This window comes from Nerophis ophidion, linkage group LG09, assembly GCF_033978795.1.
Source record: "Nerophis ophidion isolate RoL-2023_Sa linkage group LG09, RoL_Noph_v1.0, whole genome shotgun sequence".
Taxonomy (NCBI): Eukaryota; Metazoa; Chordata; class Actinopteri; order Syngnathiformes; family Syngnathidae; genus Nerophis; species Nerophis ophidion.
The window spans coordinates 12,035,499-12,059,198 of NC_084619.1; the positions used below are offsets into that span (position 1 = coordinate 12,035,499).

The 23,700-nt window shown below is 38.0% G+C and overlaps 2 protein-coding genes across 4 annotated transcripts in view; both read right to left on the bottom strand.

Moving 5' to 3' along the window:
• elovl5 (ELOVL fatty acid elongase 5) overlaps positions 1-2,964 on the bottom strand; it is a 35,713-nt gene extending 32,749 nt beyond the window's left edge. Inside the window, exon 1 of one of the 3 annotated variants that reach the window (XM_061910319.1) lies at positions 2,809-2,964. The gene's annotated coding sequence lies outside the window, so the exon portion shown is untranslated. The other 2 variants (XM_061910317.1, XM_061910318.1) reach the window with 2 other exon arrangements.
• A 2,403-nt stretch (positions 2,965-5,367) lies between these two features.
• On the bottom strand, positions 5,368-23,259 carry gclc (glutamate-cysteine ligase, catalytic subunit). Its single transcript, XM_061910320.1, has 16 exons — positions 22,654-23,259; positions 19,154-19,266; positions 13,914-14,096; positions 12,831-12,944; positions 12,579-12,637; positions 12,331-12,467; positions 12,136-12,210; positions 10,006-10,122; positions 8,752-8,890; positions 8,564-8,676; positions 8,398-8,490; positions 8,222-8,326; positions 8,056-8,137; positions 7,862-7,971; positions 6,120-6,240; positions 5,368-6,022 (listed from the first exon to the last, which is right to left on the bottom strand). Exons 1-16 carry the CDS (start codon positions 22,801-22,803, stop codon positions 5,841-5,843), a joined length of 1,893 nt encoding a protein of 630 aa, XP_061766304.1. The 5' UTR covers positions 22,804-23,259; the 3' UTR covers positions 5,368-5,840.
• Between the last annotated feature and the right edge of the window lie 441 nt (positions 23,260-23,700).

Genomic DNA, 23,700 nt, shown 5'->3' on the forward strand with positions numbered 1-23,700 from the left:
ATTTAATAGTATGCCAAAGATATTATTCATTATTTAAGTACAGAGTTTTATTTTCACATGATAAAACACAGTGTTACTCTTCAAACTGTTTGCAATGTTACAGTGTCCAAGATATTAAATATACTTGTTAAATTATACATCTGCCTTGCTTTGAATGAATACTTAGGCCTACTACACTACTGTCATTTAATGTTGGTCATTATGATGGTACTTGGAGAGCCAAGTGTCTTCTGAGGTGGTACTTGGTCAAAAAACTTTGAGAACCACTGCACTAGTTTTACATTTTCTCCATCCAATGTCACGCTAAAGAATCACTAAATTAAAAATTCAAACACAGTGTTACTGTTCCAACTGTGTGTAATGTTACAGCGGCCAACAATATTAAATGTGACTGTTAAATAACACCCCTGCCTTGTTTTTAATGAATATTTAGGTTTACTCCGCTACTGTAATTTAAGATTAGTCACATTGGTGGTACTTGTAGAGCCAAGTGTTTTCTGAGGTGGTAGTTGCTGAAAAAAGTTTGAGAACCACTGCAATAGATGACTAAGAAAAGGGGGCACAGGGGTCTAAAAAATTGCAAATTAATTATAACAATGTCCAGATGGTTAATGATTGGTATAGTATATTGATTCTCAATCTGTGGTAGGTGTGCCACTACTGGTACACAAGCTTCATTTAGTGGTAAGCCAACGATTTGATTCATTATTTAAGTACAGTGTTTTATTTTCCTATCTTAAAACACAGTGTTACTCTTCAAACTGTGTGCAATGTAACATTGTCTAAAACGGGGGTCAGCAACCCGCGGCTTTCGAGCCGCATGCGGCTCTTTCGCACCCTAGTGGCTCCCTGAAGCTTTTACAAAAATGGAAAAAGATAGGGGAAAAATACATTTGTTGTTTTAATATTGTTTCTGTAGGAGGAAAAACATAACACAAACCGTCCTATTTGTTGGAAGGCCCACTGTTTAATATGTTTGTGTTTATGCTTCACTGGTGAGAGTAATTGGCCAGCGCCGTTTTGTCCTACTAATTTTGCCGGTCCTTGAACTCACCGTAGTTTGTTTACATGTACAGCCTTCTCCGACGCTGCCACAGAAAGACGTGTTTTATGCCACTCCTTCTTTGTCTCATTTTGTCCACCAAACGTTTTATGCTGTGCGCAAAGGTGAGCTTTGTTGATGTTATAGACTTGTGTGGAGTGATAATAATCCATGCTAACATGCTATTTAGGCTGGCTGTGTGTATATATTGCATCATTATGCCTCATTTGTAGGTATATTTAAGTTAATTTAATTTCCTTTACTTATGTCCTATGTGTATTTAATTTATATTCGCATGTCTCATGACACATTATCTGTATGTAATGTTGACTGCATTTCTGACAGTTGTTTGTGTGCCATGTTGTTCCAGACCACAGCAAACATTACTCAGCTTGCAAAGATTGTAATAAATCAATTAAAAGGAGACATTCTGTCCTTTCATTCAACTCGGACACACGTCTATACCTTTGGCAAATTTAAGCCAGTCATTTCCAGGAGTTATCTGACCCTCTGAGACACTTACTTAATGTGTTGCTTTCATTATAACACTTGCACAAGACTTTTCACATTTTACGCCACCAGACAGATTGATTTTTGTATTTTTGCTCCAATATGGGTCTTTCAACATGGGTTGCCGACCCCTGGTCAAAGAGGTGGCGACTTGTCCAGGGTGTACCCCGCCTTCCACCCGATTGTAGCTGAGATAGCGCCAGCGCCCCCCGCGACCCCGAAAGGGAATAAGCGGTAGGAAATGGATGGATGGATGTTAAATTAAACATCTGCCTTGCTTTTAATAAATACTTAGGCCCACTACGCTACTGTAATTCAATGTGGGTCATTATGGTGGTACTTGACGAGCCAAGTGTTTTCTGGGGTGGTGCTTGGTGAAAAAAGTTTGAGAACCACTGCAATAGGAGAATGTGATCCCACAGCAGTGTGTGACCATGCAGTTTTGTTTTTTTTCCCATGCGGTTCAGGTTCATTACTGTTAAAACAATATGAACATTTCACAATATCTTAATAATGGGACTTCACTCATCCAATCCACCAAAAAAGTCAACACCAACATCAAAATGAGCTCTTTGAAGATTTTGAACATTTGACATGGGCGCAAATACAATGAGGCATCATGTCAATTGGTAATAAACGTGCTTTCCAAAACGCATTGCTATAATCCAATCCAATCCACTTTATTTATATAGCACATTTAAACAACAATAACGTTTCCAAAGTGCTGCACAGCCATGCTAAAAACAATTGTAAAAATAAATAAATAAATAAATAAAATAAAATAAAAAAAGTATATATATATATATATATATATTTTGCTCCACCAATATAAAACCAATAAAAACAATATAAAAACAAATATGATTAAAAACTATTTTAAAGGGTAAAATCAATTAAAACAGTAAAATAGAAATCAAAGTGTATAAAAAACACAGAGATTGCGAAATACCTTTCCAAACGGGTTCCGTTAATAATTAAATATCACAATTGAGACTTGAAAAAGTGATTCAACTCGTTATTAGCCAACTTTGATAAAGGTAGCAAAAAATACTTTGCAAAGCAGACATACATAGTGTGTAATATTACATTCAACTCATTTTCCAATACGTAATATATTAAAAGTGTAATTAGGAAAGTGCTATTGTGAAAAAAATGGTGACTTTACCCAACTCACATTTTAAGAAGGGATACTCAGGTAGCGGCAAACCTGCTTTAAGCATCGTCTGAACGGACATGTTGACATAAATAACACTCACCATAAAGTCCTCGGAGCCTTCAGACGGTCAGCGAGTGGATATACACTTAAAAAAAACACTCAAAGAGTGACTCTCCCCCCCTGCCACCACCACTTCCAACAGTGGTAAAAAGGCCGGCATTGGCACAATGTACATCCTGCCAGTCTGACGAGAAGGTGGTACAGAGTGGGCGGGGCGGAAACGTGTAGAAATTGGAAAAGGACTACAAAGATGGCGGACGTAGAGTAAGGTGACGTACTGCAATCTTATCAACGGTCAAGCTCATCATTAAAATTATTTAAAAAAAACAATTAATTCTCGTCTTAAATAATCAACTCATGTCCATTTGATACAACTTTGTAGTGCAATGAAATCTGTCCTTAAGTCACATTATGCAGAATATTCACTTCGACGTCATTGCACTGCTGTTCAAATCAGATTACAATTTATGATCTAGTGTCTGACAACTGTGAGTGATCAGGTCAAAGTACAGATCTTTATAATGGTGACTACACCTTATTGCTGTATTGACCTTATTGTTTTGGTTGACAGATAGCCCGTCTAAAAAAGCAGTTCATAATTAATAGATAAAATAAACATGAATAAGATACAAGGAAAATATTTTGCACAGTCGCACATGCATTGTTAATTTCTGCAAATAACTGATTCATATGATGAAATCAATTATTCTAGTAACAGTGACCTAAGCGTGTTTTTTTCCCTTTATAAAAGTGGTTCTTAAACTTGTTGGAGGTACCGAACTCCACCATTTTCATATGTGCATTCACCGAACCCTTCTTTAGTGAAAAAAAAAATACATACATATTTTATTCCAAATTCAAGACAAAGTTACCGTATTTTTCCGACTTTAAGTGGCAGTTTTTTATCATAATTTGGCCGGGGATGCGACTTATGTGTGAAATTAGTAACACATTACGGCAAACTATCAAATATTATTTAGCTCATTCACGTAAGAGACTAGTAGACGTATAAGATTTCATGGGATTTATGGATTAGGAGTGACAGATTGTTTGGTAAATGTATAGCATGTTCTATATGTTAGTTATCTTAATGACTCTTACCATAATATGTTACGTTAACATACCAGGCACCTTCTCAGTTGCTTATTTATGCCTCATATAACGTACACTTATTCAGCCTGTTGTTCACTATTCTTTATTTTAAATTGTCTTTCAAATGTCTATTCTTGGTGTTGGGTTTTATCAAATACATTTCCCCAAAAAATGCGACTTATACTCCAGTACGACTTATATATGTTTTTTTCCTTATTTATTATGCATTTTCAGCAGGTGCGACTTATACTCCAGAGCGACTTATACTCCGAAAATACAGTATATGTTTTTGGTAACACTTTAGTATGGGGGAACATATTCTAAGTAACAAAGACTTAATTTAGAGTTATTTGGACACAAGGGGAACATATTCTAAGTAATAAAGACTTAATTTATAGTTATTTGTCGCTGAGATAGGCTCCAGCGCTCCCTGCGACCCCGAAGGGAATAAGCGGTAGGAAATGGATTGATGGATGGATGGTTAGGGTCAGCGTTGGGGTTATAATAAGGCCATGCTGAATAAATCATTATTAAGAACTTATTAATGACTATTTAAGAGCCAATATGTTAGTAATTTGCATGTTAATAAGCAACTAATTATTGGTTAATATGTTCCACATGCTAAATTATGTTTTTTTTAAACTGGTGCACAAAATGAACCGTCCATGATCATCACCTTGTTCAAACAACAAAACCAACACAGTGTATAAACTCACGGCGTGGCGCAGTGGTAGAGTGGCCGTGCGCAACCCGAGGGTCCCTGGTTCAAATCCCACCTAGTACCAACCTCGTCACGTCCGTTGTGTCCTGAGCAAGACACTTCACCCTTGCTCCTGATTGGTGCTGGTTGGCGCCTTGCATGGCAGCTCCCTCCATCAGTGTGTGAATGTGTGTGAATGGGTAAATGTGGAAGTAATGTCAAAGCGCTTTGGGTACCTTGAAGGTAGAAAAGCGCTATACAAGTACAACCCATTTATCATTTATTTATTTAAATTACACACCTGCAAATCAGTCTGACTTCTGCTATTGCCGTATCCGTAATACGCCCATAGGGAGAAGTTTTTATTTACACGATGAGTCGAGTGTGTCTTGACCTCCGCCGAACCCCTGAGGCCGACTCACCAAACACCTGGGGTTCGATCGAACCCAGGTCAAGAACCACTGCTTTAAGAGCCTGTAATGCAAATAAATTATGCAAGTGGTTGGTTAGGCCTGTGGTTCACTGACGCCATCTAGTGGATTTAAAAAGACATAACATTACAGGATTGGTATGAGAATTTTTAAAGGTTTGTTTTTTCATTTTGATTCCAGTTTTATGATGGGGATGCTACAAAAACGTTACATCTTCCCTCTAGGCCTTGTGAGTAAATACCTAAATATATGAACACTACTATTAGAACATTCATATCTTTACATTGCTGTCAAGAAAACTTTGCTAATTGTTAAGGCAACATAAAAGTTTTTAGATGTAAAGAAAATAATCTTCATGCAACAAAAAGAAGCAGAATGTGTTGTACAGATTTATTCTGAAGCAGCATAATCCTGCACACGGTCTGTACTTGAAGGCAACACCACCTCCAACTACAATTACAAGCAGAGTAAAGCAGGGCAAAACAAATCATGTCCAAAAGGCAAAGAAAGCTCTCATAGATGCAACATCACAACACATGTCAATGTTTGAAAGAGCAGTGAGGTACAGTATTTACAGGAGAGAAACACACACAAATGCAAAACACCTTGCTGATTTTACAGTGTCACAGAGATGTTTCATGTTAAGGGAAAATAAATACACGATTTCTATGGCATAACCCTCATGTCTTAATCCTATTAAAATAATTTTCATTCATAAAAATCTGATACAGTATATGTACATAGCATTGCTGTAGTGTTTTTGTTTATTTAAAAAAAAAAACACATTTTCTAAAAACCGGACTTTTAATTTAATCAGCATATTTGGTGTTTTTCTTATCCAAGTTTTTCTTACTTGAACTTGTTGACTGGATTCCCAATGAGCTCCGGGCATTGTTCTTCGCCTTTTGCGATCTTGTCACACTTCACAATGAAGTCATAGTTGATCTTGTCCGTTATAACGCTGTCCTGCTTGTACTCGGGGTGCTTGGCCACAAATTCCCTCATCCACTTGGCCATTGTCATCAGCTCTCCTGGCCAGCAAAACAAAGTGAATCTCAAGTGTCAAACGTTGCAAAGAAAAAAAAGAAAAAGAAAAGATACTTTGGTGAAAAGAAGTTAAAAATGTACCTGAGGCGCGCTTCTTAATGAGCTTTAGGTAGTTTAATATGGTGCACCTTGTGTCCACGTCAACCTCCATGTTCTCCAAATAGCAGTTAAGGATAGGAATGAGCCCTTGAAAAACTCCATCCTAGTCATTTAAAAAAAGCCAATCAGGGGAAACAAATAGGATTTCTTATAATAATAAAAAAAAAAGACCTCCAAAATCTGTATACATTTTATTGTACCATACTAACTCCTGGGCGCGGCACCGCTGCTGCCCACTGCTCCCCTCACCTCCCAGGGGGTGATCAAGGGTGATGGGTCAAATGCAGAGAATAATTTTGCCACACCAAGAGTGTGTGTGACAATCATTGGTACTTTAACTTTAACTTAACTCATAAAGTAGACAAATACATAGTTTTTCTTCAAAGCAGGGGTGTGGGAAAAAATCGATTCGAATACGAATCGAATCCGTTGTGCGATTCAGAATCGATTCTCATTTAAAAAACTTTTTTTTTTTTTTATCAATCCAACAAACCACTACACATCAATACCATAACAATGCAATCCAATTCTACAACCAAACCTAACCCAGCAACACTCAGAACTGCAATAAACAGAAAAATTGAGAGGAGACACAAACACGACACAGAACAAACCAAAAGTAGTGAAACAAAAATGAATATTATCAACAACAGTATCAATATTAGTTATAATTTCAGCATAACAGTGATTAAAAATCCCTCATTTGCATTATCATTAGACATTTATAAAAAATAAAAAAAAAAGAACAATAGTGTCCCAGTGGCTTACACTTGCATCGCATCTCATAAGCTTGACAACACACTGTGTCCAATGTTTTCACAAAGATAGAATAAGTCATATTTTTGGTTCGTTTAATAGTTAAAACAAATTCACATTATTGCAATCAGTTGATAAAACATTGTCCTTTATAATTATAAAAGCTTTTAAAAAAAAATCTACTACTCTGCTTGCATGTCAGCAGACTGGGGTAGATCCTGCTGAAATCCTATGTATTTAATGAATACAGAATCGTTTTGAATCGGAAAAATATCGTTTTTGAATCGAGAATCGCATTGAATAAAAAAAAAATCAATATATTATCGAATCGCGACCCCAAGAATCGATATTGAATCGAATCGTGGGACACCCAAATATTCGCAGACCTACTTCAAAGCCTAATAAAATTTAACTGTAATTTAACCAACTTCATCCACTAGGGGGACCACTTTCTACATGCAGTTGGTTGTCTTTCTCCTTTTTAATTTGTAAATTAGACAAAAGTTAAAATCATATCTTTGTGGTCCATTTATTTTAGGGCAATTTTAAAAACGTATTATACTTGACACCTATTTAGTAATGTTTTCTGAAAAGCATTGAACATCATTTTTGGTTTACATTAGTTTGTTTGTTTTCACTACTGTAAAAGTAAGTTTGCAACTGAAAGACCAAGTAAAAATGTGGGTCCCAGGGTTGGAACAGAACCCCTGACCTAACACACTTGCATGGAGGCGTCCAAGAGACAATCCAGCAGATGCTCATCGGATAACATTGTAGTTTCCTATATCCATGCATTTTTAATTAATTCTCTATTTTGATCAACAAACATATGTAAGCTCATTTAAGAGTGACATGAAAATCATTAATACTTTAATAATAATAATACTTTAATACTAGACATGCAGGGCAATGTTGAAATTTTTGTTTTTTTTTTGCATGTATGTCTTTCCGCGCATGATGGCACTAACCTTTCCATTGATGATGGTGTCGATGCTCATCAGTGTGTAGTCCTCGTTAGTGGAGGCTGTCTCCAGACCGTTCTGGGCAGAGGAGGCGCTGTCGAGGCCCGGATTGCAGCCTGTTTGTGAGCAAAACATAATAATATGCAACAAACCAATCTCCACTACCAGGCATTAACGTGAGACTGCGGATTTTCAATTACTTTTGAAGATGTCCTTTCGGAAGTAGAACATGCCCTCTTGCACTGCGTTCCTTTTCTGTGCAACTTTCATGTTTTCGTCCACCTGATGGAAGACAAGTTTGCATCAGAGCGCCCGTAGAGAGCAATCATCAACTAATCCACTAATCCATTCAAAACATGTGTTTACCTTGGACAAGGGGATGAGGAAGTCCAGCTTGTAGGATAAGATGACTCTTGTCAGCAGTACGACGAATACAACATAGGCAGCGTTTTCAAAGTCGGTTAGCTGTACCTAAAAAAGTGAAATGGGTCATTTTTTTGTATCTAATAGTTGTATTCAAGCATCGTTAATTAATCCCTGACCTCCATTGGGCGGAACTCAACTCTCCAGCCAATGTCTGAGTTGGGAGGGGGTGGCTTGAACCTCATCGTCTGCCAGTTGGTAGACTGGAGGTTCTGTCAAAAAACCCCCAGAGAAGTTGGAAGTGTTAAGACACCAGTACTGTTTAAGGAAAAATGAGATTCTCACCTCAAAGTGGTCTGACTCATTCTCGTCGTCCTGGTTCAATTTCTCCTCGTAGGTGCAGAGCGGATCACGGATGAAGAGGTGAGCAATGTGCTGAGCCAGCAGTTTGTCAATTCCTACATGTTTCCCACAAGGTAAGTTCCACATGTGTACTTCATGATTGGATGAGGTTGTATATGCAAATACAATACCTGCACCGAGCAGCTGCTGATAGATGTTCTCATCTATCGTCAAATCGATGTCGTTGTACTTCTCCCCGCATTTTGACAAGTAGCTGTCGATGGAGTCGTATCTTGACTTAAAAATTCTATACTTGTTATTTTTTAAGGCCTGCAAAAAGACAAAACATGGTGGTACACGCAAATATTAGTGAACATATCTTCTCCTTTGTGGTTTGCATTTAATGAAAGAGTAAAGCGCTAATCTATGACAATGTGAAAGGATTGTAGTGTCCATATCAAAAAGATTGGATGTATACACACTGTTGTAATGCAGCCTGTTGACTTTATCACTTTATAACTGCAGCTCTCCTAACTTTTTGGGTTATCTTGAGTCATTCCGTTTATTACTAATGGTCATCGTTATGCAAAGTGGCAGTTATTAAAAGTTATTCGGAAGAGCCATTGCATTGATTGCACCACCTGTCCGAGTTGTCCAATTCATACAATTTGCTTGTTTATTAAAAAGTTATCTGCGAGGCAGCCAAGACCATATCGACTTTGGAGAGATGGGGGAAATGACCATACAGTTAATATATTTAAAAAGTGCCCAAAAAAGCATATCAATACAGTTGGTACAGCTCCTCATCTAACCCTTATGCAGTCTTCCCTCGCCGCATTGCACTTCAAATATTGCGATTTCAAACACACAGCGGATTTTATTTTTGGAAATCACCATATTGTTCAACATTTTAGACCTAAATTAAGCATTTCAAGTATAAAAATGGCTACATGAACTAAAAATATCAATAGTATATTATGGTAGTAGTGGACCCTAAAAATGAGACCAAACCAATCAGATCCTGCTGTTCAGAATTGTGACCACTGATTGGCTCAACACAGACAGCACTACTATAAAGTAAAGTTGACTAAATGGTGTTATTTCATCTTTAGATAACTCTCGCAATGTAGAAAAATGTATTTAGGTGGATGTAAAATTTTTTTTATGTTTAAGCTACGAAAATATTTGATTTATAATTATTGCTTCCTACTTTGCGGAAATAAATGTATTGCTTTCATTGAAAGCTTACTGTAATAATGTATTTTTCTTGCTCCAAGTTATGTGAAGACAGGGACTAATATTGCATTGGATAATGTGAATGGGACCATACCATTTGGTTACAGTGTACACATGTACATAATGTGATTTGTCAAAGGCGTTGGAATCAACATACAAATAAACCTACCTCAAAAGGGTGCAATGTCATGTTGTCTCTAGTGTCTCACCTCGAGTCCGCGTTCTTCTCGTGTCCTGTCATCCACCGAGGCAGAAATAACCCCCCAGCGACAATCAATGTCCGACACATGGCCTCTGTAGAAGGGGGAGGCTGCACTCAGAGCCATCTGCGCACAGTCAAAATAGTACTCAATGGTCATCACTTTAATATTACATTATTGGCCTTAAAAAAACTTTTTGTTTTAGAGTAGACTTGTTGGTGTAGAATCAATCATCAATGCTATGAGAGAAGCAATGGGATTGCTTACTTAATGGGCTTATAATAGTTAAATCAATTAAAAGTTGGAGAAAATGTCTTCAAGCAGAAGTACAGAACATTGTAATGGCTGTCAGTCATGTATTTTGAGATACTATTTGCAATACCTCAACAAAATGCATTTATTTATGTCCTTTTTACTTTATAATGTGCTTTTGAACAAGGCATTGGAAAATGGCTGAAATAATTCATGTATGCATTCTTCCTTGATAAACTATTTTTGCAAAGCCACTGTTAACTAATATTAACATCTAAACAGCCTACTTTTTGTTTAAAAACACATTATCTGCTTAGCCTGAACTTGTTTTCTTAGACTTCTGTTTTCACACCTGCCAACACTTGCTTCACATGCAAAGCTTATCTCAAAACATTTTATTGGTCGAGTTGTGTCACATGGGGAAGAGTTACAATGCACATGACTGGTTTGTGTGTCTTCTGTGTGCATGCATTTTTATTTACTATACTATCCAATGACACAAAAATTTACAGGAAGTCCAGCAAACACCAACAATTTGCACTAGCTAAACTTTGATTTCAAGATTCAATGAAAGTGGAACATACGTATTAGTGTATAAGGGGGAACTTAATTTTTTCATTTATTTTGTCTATCATTCACAATCTTGTTGTGAATGACAATAACTATTTAGTTTTTTCTTTTATTAATGCATTCTATATATGAAACAAGTGCGTTTAAAAGTCTGCTTACAATGGAGCCCATGAGAGTACCTCTATTCTGCCTATTAAGCACTCTAAAAAACATCTCCGTCAAGGTTTTAAATACAGGAAGTAAGGGGACGACGGAAGTTTTGGAAGCTCCTGAGAGGCAAAAGGGATTCCGGGGCAAGAGGAGAATAATTTTTTTTTTTCAAATTCTTAGGATGTCTGCAACAAAAAACTTGAATATATCGATAAATTTGATATATCGCCCAGGCCTAGTATTGGGTTTTATGGGCAGAATAGAGGACTTCCCATTGACTCCCTTATAAGCGGACTTTTATTTAAGAGTTAGAATGCATAAAAAAATACATCTTCATATTTTGTCCATATTTTACAATACCTATGAGACAAGAACATGTTTTTTAATGCATTCTAATTCATAAATAAACAAATAAAAGTCTATTTATAATGGAGCTAATGGGAATCATGATGTCTTGCACTTGTTGTGTTTTTTCCGACTATAAATCGCAATAAATAGCCATCCAAAAAGCGGCAACAATACTCCATTTAAATTTTGACTGATGGAACAATATTATTCGGCATCTTAATGACAGCAGACATTGTACAGAAAGTGATGTTTTATTATGTTTGTTGGCTCTCATGAAGCCTGCAGTGCATAGTAATCTGTGATGTTGTGGAAGGAAAAAGCGAACATTGTGATTCGTCTCCAAAATTAATGCACCGTCGTATGCTTAAAATAAGAAATACGCAAATATTACATGGTGTTATGAATGTTCTTGTTACTAAATTAAATATATGGTTACAGTGTGTATATAAAACCTTGATGGAGGTGTTTGGATGTTTTTAAGCGCTTTATAGGCGGAATACAGTGACTCCCAATGGTTCCATTGTAAGCTGATTTTTGCTCGCATTAATTTACTATTTAAAATGCATAAAAAAGAAAAACATATATGCTTGTCTTACATAAGGATTGTGAATGATAGACAACATTCCAAAAAGAGTGCAGTTTCCCTAAAGTGTGTAAATTCATTAGCTTGTCTCTATTGGCTTACAAATGCATGATTACTAATGTAAAGTAACCTGACCGTCAAATTTAAAAAATAATAAAAATATTGTTAACAGACAATTTGCAAACACCAAAGAAAGCAGAAGGTTAACAAATAATTCTTGGCACACATTTACTCACCACTATCGGACAGAAAGTTGCTAGTTGGTCATAAAGGTATCTTGCCTCATCAATGCTGCAAGCTTGGAATGTAACCTGTGAAAACATAATAAATGTGTTATCTTTGTTGCAGATAATAGACCAGACTGCATCATTTTCACTCAAACTAAAATGTTAAAACGCCGTTCAACTTTAATACGCTCAAATGTTTGCTACCTGGAGGCAGCAGTTGCCCATCCCAAAGCCCATGGCATCCATGTAGATGTGATCAGGAAGCGCTGCCCTCGCCGACTCCCCGTCATCTTCAGGAAATTCTTCCACAAATGGAGATGGGGTGAACTTGTCTCTAAAGACTGAAACCCAGAAAGTTGATTTCGATCCAGTAAAAAATAAGCCTGCTAAATAATAGTGTGGAAACATGAACAATAATGGATGGGTTAAAAAAAGTCAACAATGCGACTTACTTGGCACGTTAATTGTAACTTTTTCTCCTCGTCTATGTCGTATGTTCCTGGTGAGCGTGCTAATAAAAAAGAATACATGCACAAGAAATACATTTAAGTGCTATACAACTACTGACAGCAAAAACCTTGGCAAAAGATATACTGACAATATGCACAACTATAAAATAAGGACACCAATGTATTTATTGTTATTATTTAATTATATGCCACCAGATCAGTAACTAACAAAACATGAAGATAGCTGGTGGCTACCTGAATCTTGGGTGTATGTTGATGGCTTCATCTGGAAAAAACAGTGACTTTGACACTCCGCTCTCAACAGGTGTTGGTGGATACTCTGGGTTGGTAAAACCAGGGCAACCCAGCCTAATGTACAAAACAAAATATGCAACATTGAAAGATATACAGTATCTGCTCTCTTTTTGCTATGCATGTGGTTAAGTGGAAATAAATGAGTCCAAGGGTTAACATAAATTACATGTTCAGTACATTTAAATAATTTTCAATGAATACATAATGGCCTTTTGTCCACATGGAACCAGCCAAAAATCAGTGCACATTTACATAGAGCCCAGGAAACATTGTGAATTTTTTATTACACAGCCATTTGTGTTATAAAGCTCATGCTGTTGCACTAAATCATACCCACACTTGTAAGTCAATAACTTCATATTTTCTTGTTAAATGAGATTTAAAAACATTGAAAGCTGTCTTCAAATAGTCTATGATTCGATTCAGGAATCTGATTCGACTATCAACTTGGAATATTCACATATACGTGAGAGAACACACCTACGTGATGTTACTAACACTTAACAATTTGTCAGTATCCACATCTACGTATGACCATCTGTTTATTTCTCTCTAAAAAGGCCATATATTCAACTGATCGTTGATGATGTGCAAAATCCAACATATCAGATTCTACTGTGAAAATCTTTAGTCAAGGCAGCCTGAAATACATTTCTTATGACACACCACAAAAAGCTCAGTTTTTCCCATCCACACACAAGCTCAGTCAGTTTTTTTTAAATCTTCACTCTTACCGGAATTTTGCAACATACCACTAGCATGACAGTCTGTAACAGTGCTGAAAAGACCTGACAAAACGAAAACGCCAAACATCCTAAAAATTATTGGTTTTATTTACCTTAGGCATTTTGATGTTTTTTATGTCACTACAGAACCAGTGAGGGCAAAGAGGGAAATTGGGATGATACCATATAACCAAAAAGGGAACTTATAAGAAAATGCCTCAGTGGAATATGAACAACACATTTCACTAATAATAATTACACACCAGTAGATGCATTTCACAACACTTAAAATATGTACCTTGGAAATGAGGTGATAGTGCATAGAATTTCATTCTGGTTAAGAACAGAGGAAGCTTCTCGTCGTCTCTTCCCCATGTTGCCCTCCACAGTGTTGAACTCTGACATGGTTCCGCCATATGGCTGGCCTGGCGTTCCCTCTATCATGTAGCTGCCATACTCGGGCCTCCAAAGTGTTGGGTGGCTGCCCAAATAAACACACAGATTGCAGTGTTGAAGTTCCACGTTTCAGGAGTATACCTCTGATTGACTCAACTCCCCTTTTCTATCTTGCATCAGCTAGAGGAGGGGTGCTTACAGCAATGGATTAGTGCATCAGAGCGAACAGTTATGAGGAATGTTGGGCTGTAGTATGCTCACTGCCACTAGGATATCCCTTTGGGGGAGAAGCTGGCAGCACAAATGTAGTAGCCATGTGATGGATAGTGTGTCAGGCCAGATGTATGGAGAAAATTCCTAGGGTGGGTGTGGACAGTCTGCAGCACACATGTCCTCCAGGAAAGAGCATTATATCAGCATACTGCTATGTATTTAAGAAAATCTTCCTCAAATATTAGATGGTGCAGCATGACTTTACTTGGACTAAAAAGTAAAAAGACATTTTGACATGTTGATGAGACGCTAATCCTCTCTGAACACTATTGATGTGCCCTTGAGCTAAAATCTTTCCTTGCCTGCATGGCCATATATTCTACACTGCAGTATAGCCTCTTTCCAGACCCGCTCCTAGATAAACTTAGGCTCTAAACAGTATTTAATTTTGAAATGTTGGTAGTTTTTATCAAACTTGGATTTAATTTGATGCGTGTTTGGTACTAAAACAAAATTATGGGAAATAAACTGTTCAATGTATGTTTTTTAGTGCAAAATAATTTTAACAGTTTTATTTAAATCCCACCACATTTCCGCCCGGGATTTCATCCCAATGAGTCTGTTTACCAGCCCAACACAAACATTGTGCGCCCCTTGGGACAACATGAATGTCTGTGGAAATTTGCCGTTATATTCTTACCTATGACGGAACAGGAAAAGGTTAGAAATATGTTTGCAATAAAATTTCATATGAAGTGCCCTGTTATTTAATCATTGAAATTTTACATGCACATAGTCACGGAAAATGGGCCCAAACACACTGAAAGTGAGCGTTTAAGGAAGTGCGTCAGTGCTGAAATAGTAGATCCAGCATTGTTTCTTATACGTGTAATGCATGTGATTTAAGAATACTGTATTTGACAATTTCCTCTTGAGGGACTATTCAAATATAACACAAGAAAAAAGGCATTATTAAAAAGGTGTCATATAAACATGTCCTTGTTGTCGACATAACATGTGATGGTGGTTCTTTGGTCAACATTTTGCATAGATTGTGTTTAACAAACCATCTTCAAGCCGCTTTCTGACAGTCTCTTCAGGATTTGCCGTTTTGTGGGCGGTCTTATTTATGTGCCTCAACTTTGAATGCATGTTCTCCCTGTCAGCCAAGTTGAAGATTTTAGCGCTTCCTTATTGAGTCTACTGACGGACAAGAAGTTTGAAGTCGAACTAAACGCTACCTTGTATTAGAAATGGCAACAACTTTATTGATTCCTTCAGGAAAGTTCCCTCAGGAAAATTAAAATGTACTTACCAACGCCTCCTATCATGTTCGCACTATTATTTTTTAATTAAAATAATGCCTTCTCATTTATATGAGCATGACAAGAGACAGATTCCGACTGGCTCCGAGGCGGGCAGCCCCACTACACGTCTGCCGCTGCACGAATGTCACCGAACAGCGACTAAGTTTGCATTTTCAGTAGGTGAATGTTCAATTGTAGTCAGAGAAAAGTAGAATGTTTTCCTGAAACCAAAATGTTCTATGTCTCTATGAAACTCATAAATATTAGAAGATGGTGTAAAAGTCTATTTACGTCAGTTTTTAACTTAAAATGTGAAACTAATCTGTGATATTAACTCATTACATCCAAGCCTTTGTTATAATTCTGATTATCATGGCTTGCAGTTTTTGAAACCTTACATTTTCTGAGATTTTCAATTCAAAGTTTTCATACACTGTAATCCATAACCATCAAAATGACAAGCAATAAAGGCTTGACATATCTCACCTTACATGTAATAAAATAAAATCACATGCTACTAAACGTTACATTCTTGTGTAATCTGCAATGGATTAAATTTTAAGGAAGAATATTCATTTCTTATATTTGTTTACAAAACACTTTTTTTTGTTTCTTCTTTCTTCTTCTTAACCTTAGGTGTTTCTTGAGACCTGACTATAAGCTTTGTAAAGTCATGTTACCTAAACGAAACCGCTAAACTAAACAAAATTGACGCTTATCAAACCTTTTCTATCCCCCAAATAAGGATCGATTAGAGAACCGTTGAGGAACCGGATCGTTAAGCAGAATCAAAAGTGGAATCAGAACCGAAAAAAATGGGTCAATTCCCTTCCCTAGCGTTGAACTACAATAGCGGTCAAGCACAAAGCTCTTCGGGTAAATCTCAACAGCTCGTTTGGAAAAAGTATGAAAGAAGGCAAAGTTGTTCTATGAATATCTTAGCAATGCCTCCATGGATTGTTTTCAAATTTCCTGGATTTAGGCAGATTCCAAATACACAATGACATGTACCAATAGATAAGGATAGGTACTCTTTAAAAGCATGCTACAGATTACATTTATTTTATAACAGTAAGTTATATTCTAAAAATGTACAATCATAAATATATCCATCCATCCATCCATTTCCTACCGCTTATTCCCTTTCGGGGTCGCGGGGGGCGCTGGCGCCTATCTCAGCTACAATCGGGCGGAAGGCAGGGTACACCCTGGAGAAGTCGCCACCTCATCGCAGGGCCAACACAGATAGACGGACAACATTCACCCTCACATTCACACACTAGGGCCAATTTAGTGTTGCCGATCAACCTATCCCCAGGTGCATGTCTTTGGAAGTGGGAGGAAGCCGGAGTACCCAGAGGGAACCCACGCATTCACGGGGAGAACATGCAAACTCCACACAGAAAGATCCCGAGCCTGGATTTGAACCCAGGACTGCAGGAACTTAGTATTGTGAGGCAGACGCACTAACCCCTCTGCCACCGTGAAGCCCCATCATAAATATAGTCATAGTAATTTACAGTAAGGCTCAATCACTCCCCTCAACCCCAAAAGGGACACGCGGTAGATAATGGATGGATGTAGCTCATCCAAGATGGGCTGATACAAAGTGGAAAAGTGTTTCTGTGATCTGACGAGTCCACATTTCAAATTGTTTTTGGATGTGGATGTCGTGTCCTCTGGAACAAAGAGGAAAATAACCATCCGGATTGTTCAAAAGCCAGCATCTGGGACGGTATGGAGGTGTATTAGTGGCCAAAGCATGGGTAACTTATACATCTTTGAAGGCACCATTAATGCTGAAAGGTACATACAGATTTTGGAGCAACATATGTTGCCATCCCAGCAACGTTATCATGGACGCCCCTTGCTTATTTCAGCAAGAAAATGCCAAGCCACTTGTTACAACAGCGAAGCTTTGTAGTAAAAAAGTGCGAGTACTAGACTGGCCTGCCTATAGTCCAGACCTGTCTCTCATTGAAAATGTCTGGCGCATTATGAAGCGTAAAATACGACAACCGAGACCCCGGACTGTTCAACAACTTAAGCTGTACATCAAGCAAGAATGGGAAATAGTTCCACCTAAAAAGCTTTAAAATTGGTCTCCTCAGTTCCCAAACGATTACTGAGTGTGAAAGGAAAGGCCATGTAACACAGTGGTAAAAATGCCCCTGTGCCAACTTATTTGCAATGTGTTGCTGTCATTAAATTGTTAGTCAATGATTATTTGCCAAAAAAACCCCAAAGTTTTTCAGTTCGAACATTAAATATCTTGTCTTTGCAGTATATGAACGTAAATATAAATTGAAAAGGATTTGCAAATCATTGTATTCTGTTTGTATTTACGATTTACACAACATGCCAACTTCACTGGTTTTGGGTATTGTAGATTAATTTCACCCACATTGTGACAAGTTTACAGTGCTGGCATTTCCACTATACACTTATTTCACAAACAAAGTAAAATTATTTTAAAGTATTTAACTAAGTCTGGACATTCCATCAAAATTCTTAAGTGTGCATGTCACCCTGCGCTCCACACAATGAGTGCAGCATATGTCAAGCATAAGGTATGTTTAGCTATATATTAATGGGAAGGCGGGGCAGCCAGTGTACAGGGAAGCAACATGCCTGAATGTCAGCGAGTAAAGAAAGTTTCAGACAGACACTTTCCTCAAACTACAGAATTGCACCGCAGAAACGAGGGAAAAAGGCAGGCTCTAACAGGTTGGAAATTTGGACTCTCCTCTTCCTTTCATTCAAGACGTATTACCAGCACCTTTGTTGTAAATGTTTGAATACTGAACACTGCATTTTAAGGGCTTGCAGCTTAAAAATTGTGAAGCCTGCAAGGAGATCATTTCAATATGGGGGAAACAAAGTACGCAGAACATTAGAGCTCATGTCAACTTGCTGCATTTGCTCTTATGTAATATAAGGGTTATTTCACCAAACCAGTGCTGTTTGCATTCCTACACTGAGCTACTGTGTGAAACAGCGTTTGTCTACAAAATAAAATACATACATGCAAAAAATATTTACTGTAAAAATCATTCTTTATTAGGCAAAATGTCCTGCACATTCATCTAATCACATAGTCAATATATACAATTTAAAAGATACCTTAAATGGCAGCATTTGTTGCCTGTCCATAGTATCGTGGTTGTAGTTTGCAGTAACTACCCTGCATCACACTAAGAGATGCATAATAGTAATAGTTCAGATTGTGTCGGAGTAGATTTTTTCTTCTTGGCTGGTCAAGGTAAAATATAACTTTTCTTTCCAAAGTTCTACAAGCAACAAACATAATTGTGAATGAATTATTATTTTAATATGTGATTTAATTTGGCAGTAATCCTGACTATAGGACAAAAATCATTGCTGGCAGTGTAAGATGAGACCCCATCTAAGAATATGCTCAGTAACCGTGTCAAGTATATTGTAAACATAAATGTGACATGAAAGGGTGGCGTGACAACAAATGAAAGTGAGTCAAATATGTGTCGTGTCTGCAGGGCCAAGTTTTGTAACATTGACTTACTTAGGGTTGCCGTGACAATAAATGAAAGGGAGTCAAATATGTGTCATGGCTGCAGGGCCAAGTTTTGTAACGTTGACTTACTTAGGATTTATCTTTTCACCTTGACCTTGAAGGGTATCCAGAACGTCGCTGCCGTTCAGCGATAGTCGAACCTTTTCATTCTTGCCGTCCAATTCCACCAACATGTACTCCACCTCAAAATAAACAAACAATACGTTAAATATTTTGTCTGATATTCCAACACATCGGTGTGAGCTTCCTCGACTTATTTCATGCTGCGACACTTGTAATCCTCCTGTCTGGAAGAGGGCTTAATCTATAACAACAGCATTCCACATTGAAAAAACTCATCACACAAGGTTGTACGAGGCTGATATTCCACATGAGAGATCACAGCCAGCAATAGTGACAGCAAAGCATACTTTTGTGCACATTATCACCCTGTCTGCTATTCACAAACCCCCCACAAGGTGTTATTCTCTTTATTGCAAGTGTAGCGTGACTTTTCAAAATCTACATAAGAACACATCCGGGTTTGGTGGTAGGGAGCCCCTGGATGCACTTTCACTTTCACTTTTCAAATTCATGGGGTTGCTCGTAATGCCACACGGCATTGCCTAATATTTTAGCGTTATTCAAAATGTGTGTTCTATTTGGGCCAACACAGACAGAGACACAACGTTCACACTCACATTCACACACTCGGGTCAATTTAGGGTTGCCAATCAACCTATCCCCAAGTGCATGTCTTTGGAGGTGGGAGGAAGCCGGAGTACCTGGAGGTAACCCACGCAGTCACGGGGAGAACATGCAAACTCCACACAGAGATATGCCGATCTTGGGATTGAATTCAAGACCTTCATAATGTGAGGCACATGCACTAACCCCTGTTACACCGTGCTACCCTAAGTGTAACATGACTTTGCAAAATGTACATAAGCACACCTCTGGGTTTGTGGTGCGAAGCCCCTGGGTGATGAAAGAAATTACAGCACTTTCACTTTTCAAATCATAGGGTCGCTCGGGCGTTGCCTAATATTTTAGCATTATTTAAAATGTGTGTCCTCTTTGAAAGTATTTACTGTACGTGCAAACATACAGTACATGTCTAAAAACCCACATTTTATATGCAGTTATGGTATATACATCCATCTATCGCTTGTCCCTTTCGCAGTCGCGGGGAAAACATGCAAACTCCACACAGAAAGATCCCTATCCCGGGATCAAACTCAAGACCTTTGTATTGGGAGGCACATGCACTAACCCCTGTGACACAGTGCTGCCCAAGTGTAGCACGACTTTGCAAAATCTACATAAGAACGCTTCAGGGTTTTTGGTTTGGTGGTGCCCCTGGATGATGAAAGATTTCACAGCACTTTCACTTTTCAAATTCATGGGGTCGCTTGTAATACCACACTGCGTTGCCTAATATTTTCCCCTGTGACACAGTGCTGCCCTAAATGTAGCATGACTTTACAAAATCTACATAAACGCCTGTGGTTTGGTGGTGCCCCTGGATGATGAAAGATTGTAGATTGTTACAGTAACAATGGGTTAAGCTTTGTCAGTATGCCATGAGTCACCCAGTTTAACCTAGGGCAACAACGTTGATATACAGCGGGGCAAAAAAGTATTTAGTCAGCCACCGATTGTGAAAGTTCTCCCACTTAAAATGATGACAGAGAACTGTAATTTTCATCATAGGTACACTTCAAATGTGAGAGACAGAATGTGAAAAAAAAAAAATCCAGGAATTCACATTGTAGGAATTTTAAAGAAATTATTTGTAAATTATGGTGAAAAATAACTATTTGGTCAACCATTAAAAGCTCTCACTGATGGAAGGAGGTTTTGGCTCAAAATCTCACGATACATGGCCCCATTCATTCTTTCCTTAACACGGATCAATCGTCCTGTCCCCTCAGCAGAAAAACAGCCCCAAAGCATGATGTTTCCACCCCCATGCTTCACAGTAGGTGTGGTGTTCTTGGGATGCAACTCAGTATTCTTCTCCCTCCAAACACGACGAGTTGAGTTAATACCAAAATGGATACATGGATGATATGGCAGAAGATTGGGAGAATGTCATGTGGTCAGATGAAACCAAAATAGAACTTTTTGGTATAAACTCAACTCGTCGTGTTTGGAGAAACAGTTTATACCAAAATGGATACATGGATGATATAGCAGAAGATTGGGAGAATGTAATGTGGTCAGATGAAACCAAAATAGAACTTTTTGGTATAAACTCAACTCGTCGTGTTTGGAGGAAGAAGAATACTGAGTTGCATCCCAAGAACGCCACACCTACTGTGAAGCATGGGGGTGGAAACATCATGCTTTGGCGCTGTTTTTCTCCTTAGGGGACAGGACAGTATGCGTATATGTACGTATGTTTGTTTGTACAGTGAATGTATATGTACAGTATGTGTATATGTATGTTCGTACAGTGAATGTATATGTACATTATGTGTATATGTATGTTTGTTTGTACAGTGAATGTATATGTACAGTATGTGTATATGTATGTTTGTTTGTTTGTACAGTGAATGTATATTTAGAGTATGTGTATATGTATGTTGTTTGTACAGTGAATGTATATGTAAACTATATGTATGTTTGTTTGTTAAGTGAATGTATATGTACAGTATATGTATATTTGTTTGTACAGTGAATGTATATGTACAGTATATGTATGTTTGTACAGTGAATTTATATGTACAGTATGTGTATATGTATGTTTGTTTATACAGTGAATGTATATGTACAGTATGTGTATATGTATGTTTGTTTGTACAGTGAATGTATATGTACAGTATATGTATGTTTGTTTGTACAGTGAATGTATATGTACAGTATATGTATGTTTGTACAGTAAATGTACATGTACAGTATGTGTATATGTATGTTTGTTTGAACAGTGAATGTATATGTACATTATGTGTATATGTATGTTTGTTTGTACAGTGAATGTATATGTACAGTATATGTATGTTTGTACAGTGAATGTATATGTACAGTATATGTATGTTTGTTTGTACAGTGAATGTAGATGTACAGTATGTCTATATGTATGTTTCTTTGTACAGTGAATGTATATGTACAGTATATGTATGTATGTTTGTACAGTAAATGTACATGTACAGTATGTGTATATGTATGTTTGTTTGAACAGTGAATGTATATGTACAGTATATGTATGTATGTTTGTACAGTAAATGTACATGTACAGAATGTGTATATGTATGTTTGTTTGTACAGTGAATGTATATGTACAGTATATGTATATTTGTTTGTACAGTGAATGTATATGTACAGTATATGTATGTTTGTTTGTACAGTAAATGTATATGTACAGTATATGTATGTTTGTTTGTTTGTACAGTAAATGTATATGTACAGTATATGTATGTTTGTTTGTACAGTAAATGTATATGTACAGTATATGTATGTTTGTTTGTACAGTGAATGTATATGTACAGTATATGTATGTTTGTTTGTACAGTAAATGTAAATGTACAGTATATGAATGCTTGTTTGTACAGTAAATGTATGTTTACAATGTATATGTCACTTCTTACCTCATCGCCCCATTTTAGCACATCCTTCTGCCGGTCCTTCAGCTTGTTGTAAATGTTGACAAACTGGATGATGCCGTGTGCTCTGATGTGATCGGCATGCTTCTTTGTTTCTTCCCAGTTCAGCGGCGACCCTTGACTGAGTAAACCCATCTCAAGAGAGCTTGCCTTGCGGTCTTCTCCGGCTAACTTCCACGCCGTGCGCTAGCTAGTGAGCTAGTTCGCCTGCCCCAACTTGTGCCAAGCTAGAATAATAAGTCTCACACGCCAAAAAATGGGTTTATCCAAGGGGGTCCAACATATATTTCGTGATTCCGCGGTGCTGGAAGTAGAAAATCGCCTGTCTTTAACTTTAAAGTGTGTATCTGCAAGGCCCCTGCTCATCACCTGCTAATGCCCGGTTAGCTGACAGACACGCTCCGGTTGGATGCTAACTGAAACGCACTCCTCTGTGGGCTTTTTCTTTTTGTCACTTGCCTGCTCGGTTAGGGCGCTTTATAAACGTGAACTTCTGTGGTGGGTTGAGCCAGAGGTGTCGTAGCTGCCAAAACAACCCACTTGAACAGAGTTCAACTGTCTGTTGTACATAATGGACACCTCCCCCTGTGCACAGTTTGCGTGTGACGTCACTATGACTCAGCATTGTTTGCTGGACTCCCGCCTGTCAGCGTGGCGTCTTCAAATGCCGGTGGAGAAAGTCGGAATACTTACAAGCCTGGAAGAACAAGTATTGGCACCCGAGCTTAAAGGCCTACTGAAATGCCATTTTCTACCGCTTATTCCCTTTCGGGGTCGCGGGGGGTGCTGGCGCCTATCTCAGCTACAATCGGGCGGAAGGCGGGGTACACCCTGGACAAGTCGCCACCTCATCGCAGGGCCAACACAGATAGACAGACAACATTCACCCTCACATTCACACACTAGGGCCAATTTAGTGTTGGCAATCAACCTATCCCCAGGTGCATGTCTTTGGAAGTGGGAGGAAGCCGGAGTACCCGGAGGGAACCCACGCATTCACGGGGAGAACATGCAAACTCCACACAGAAAGAT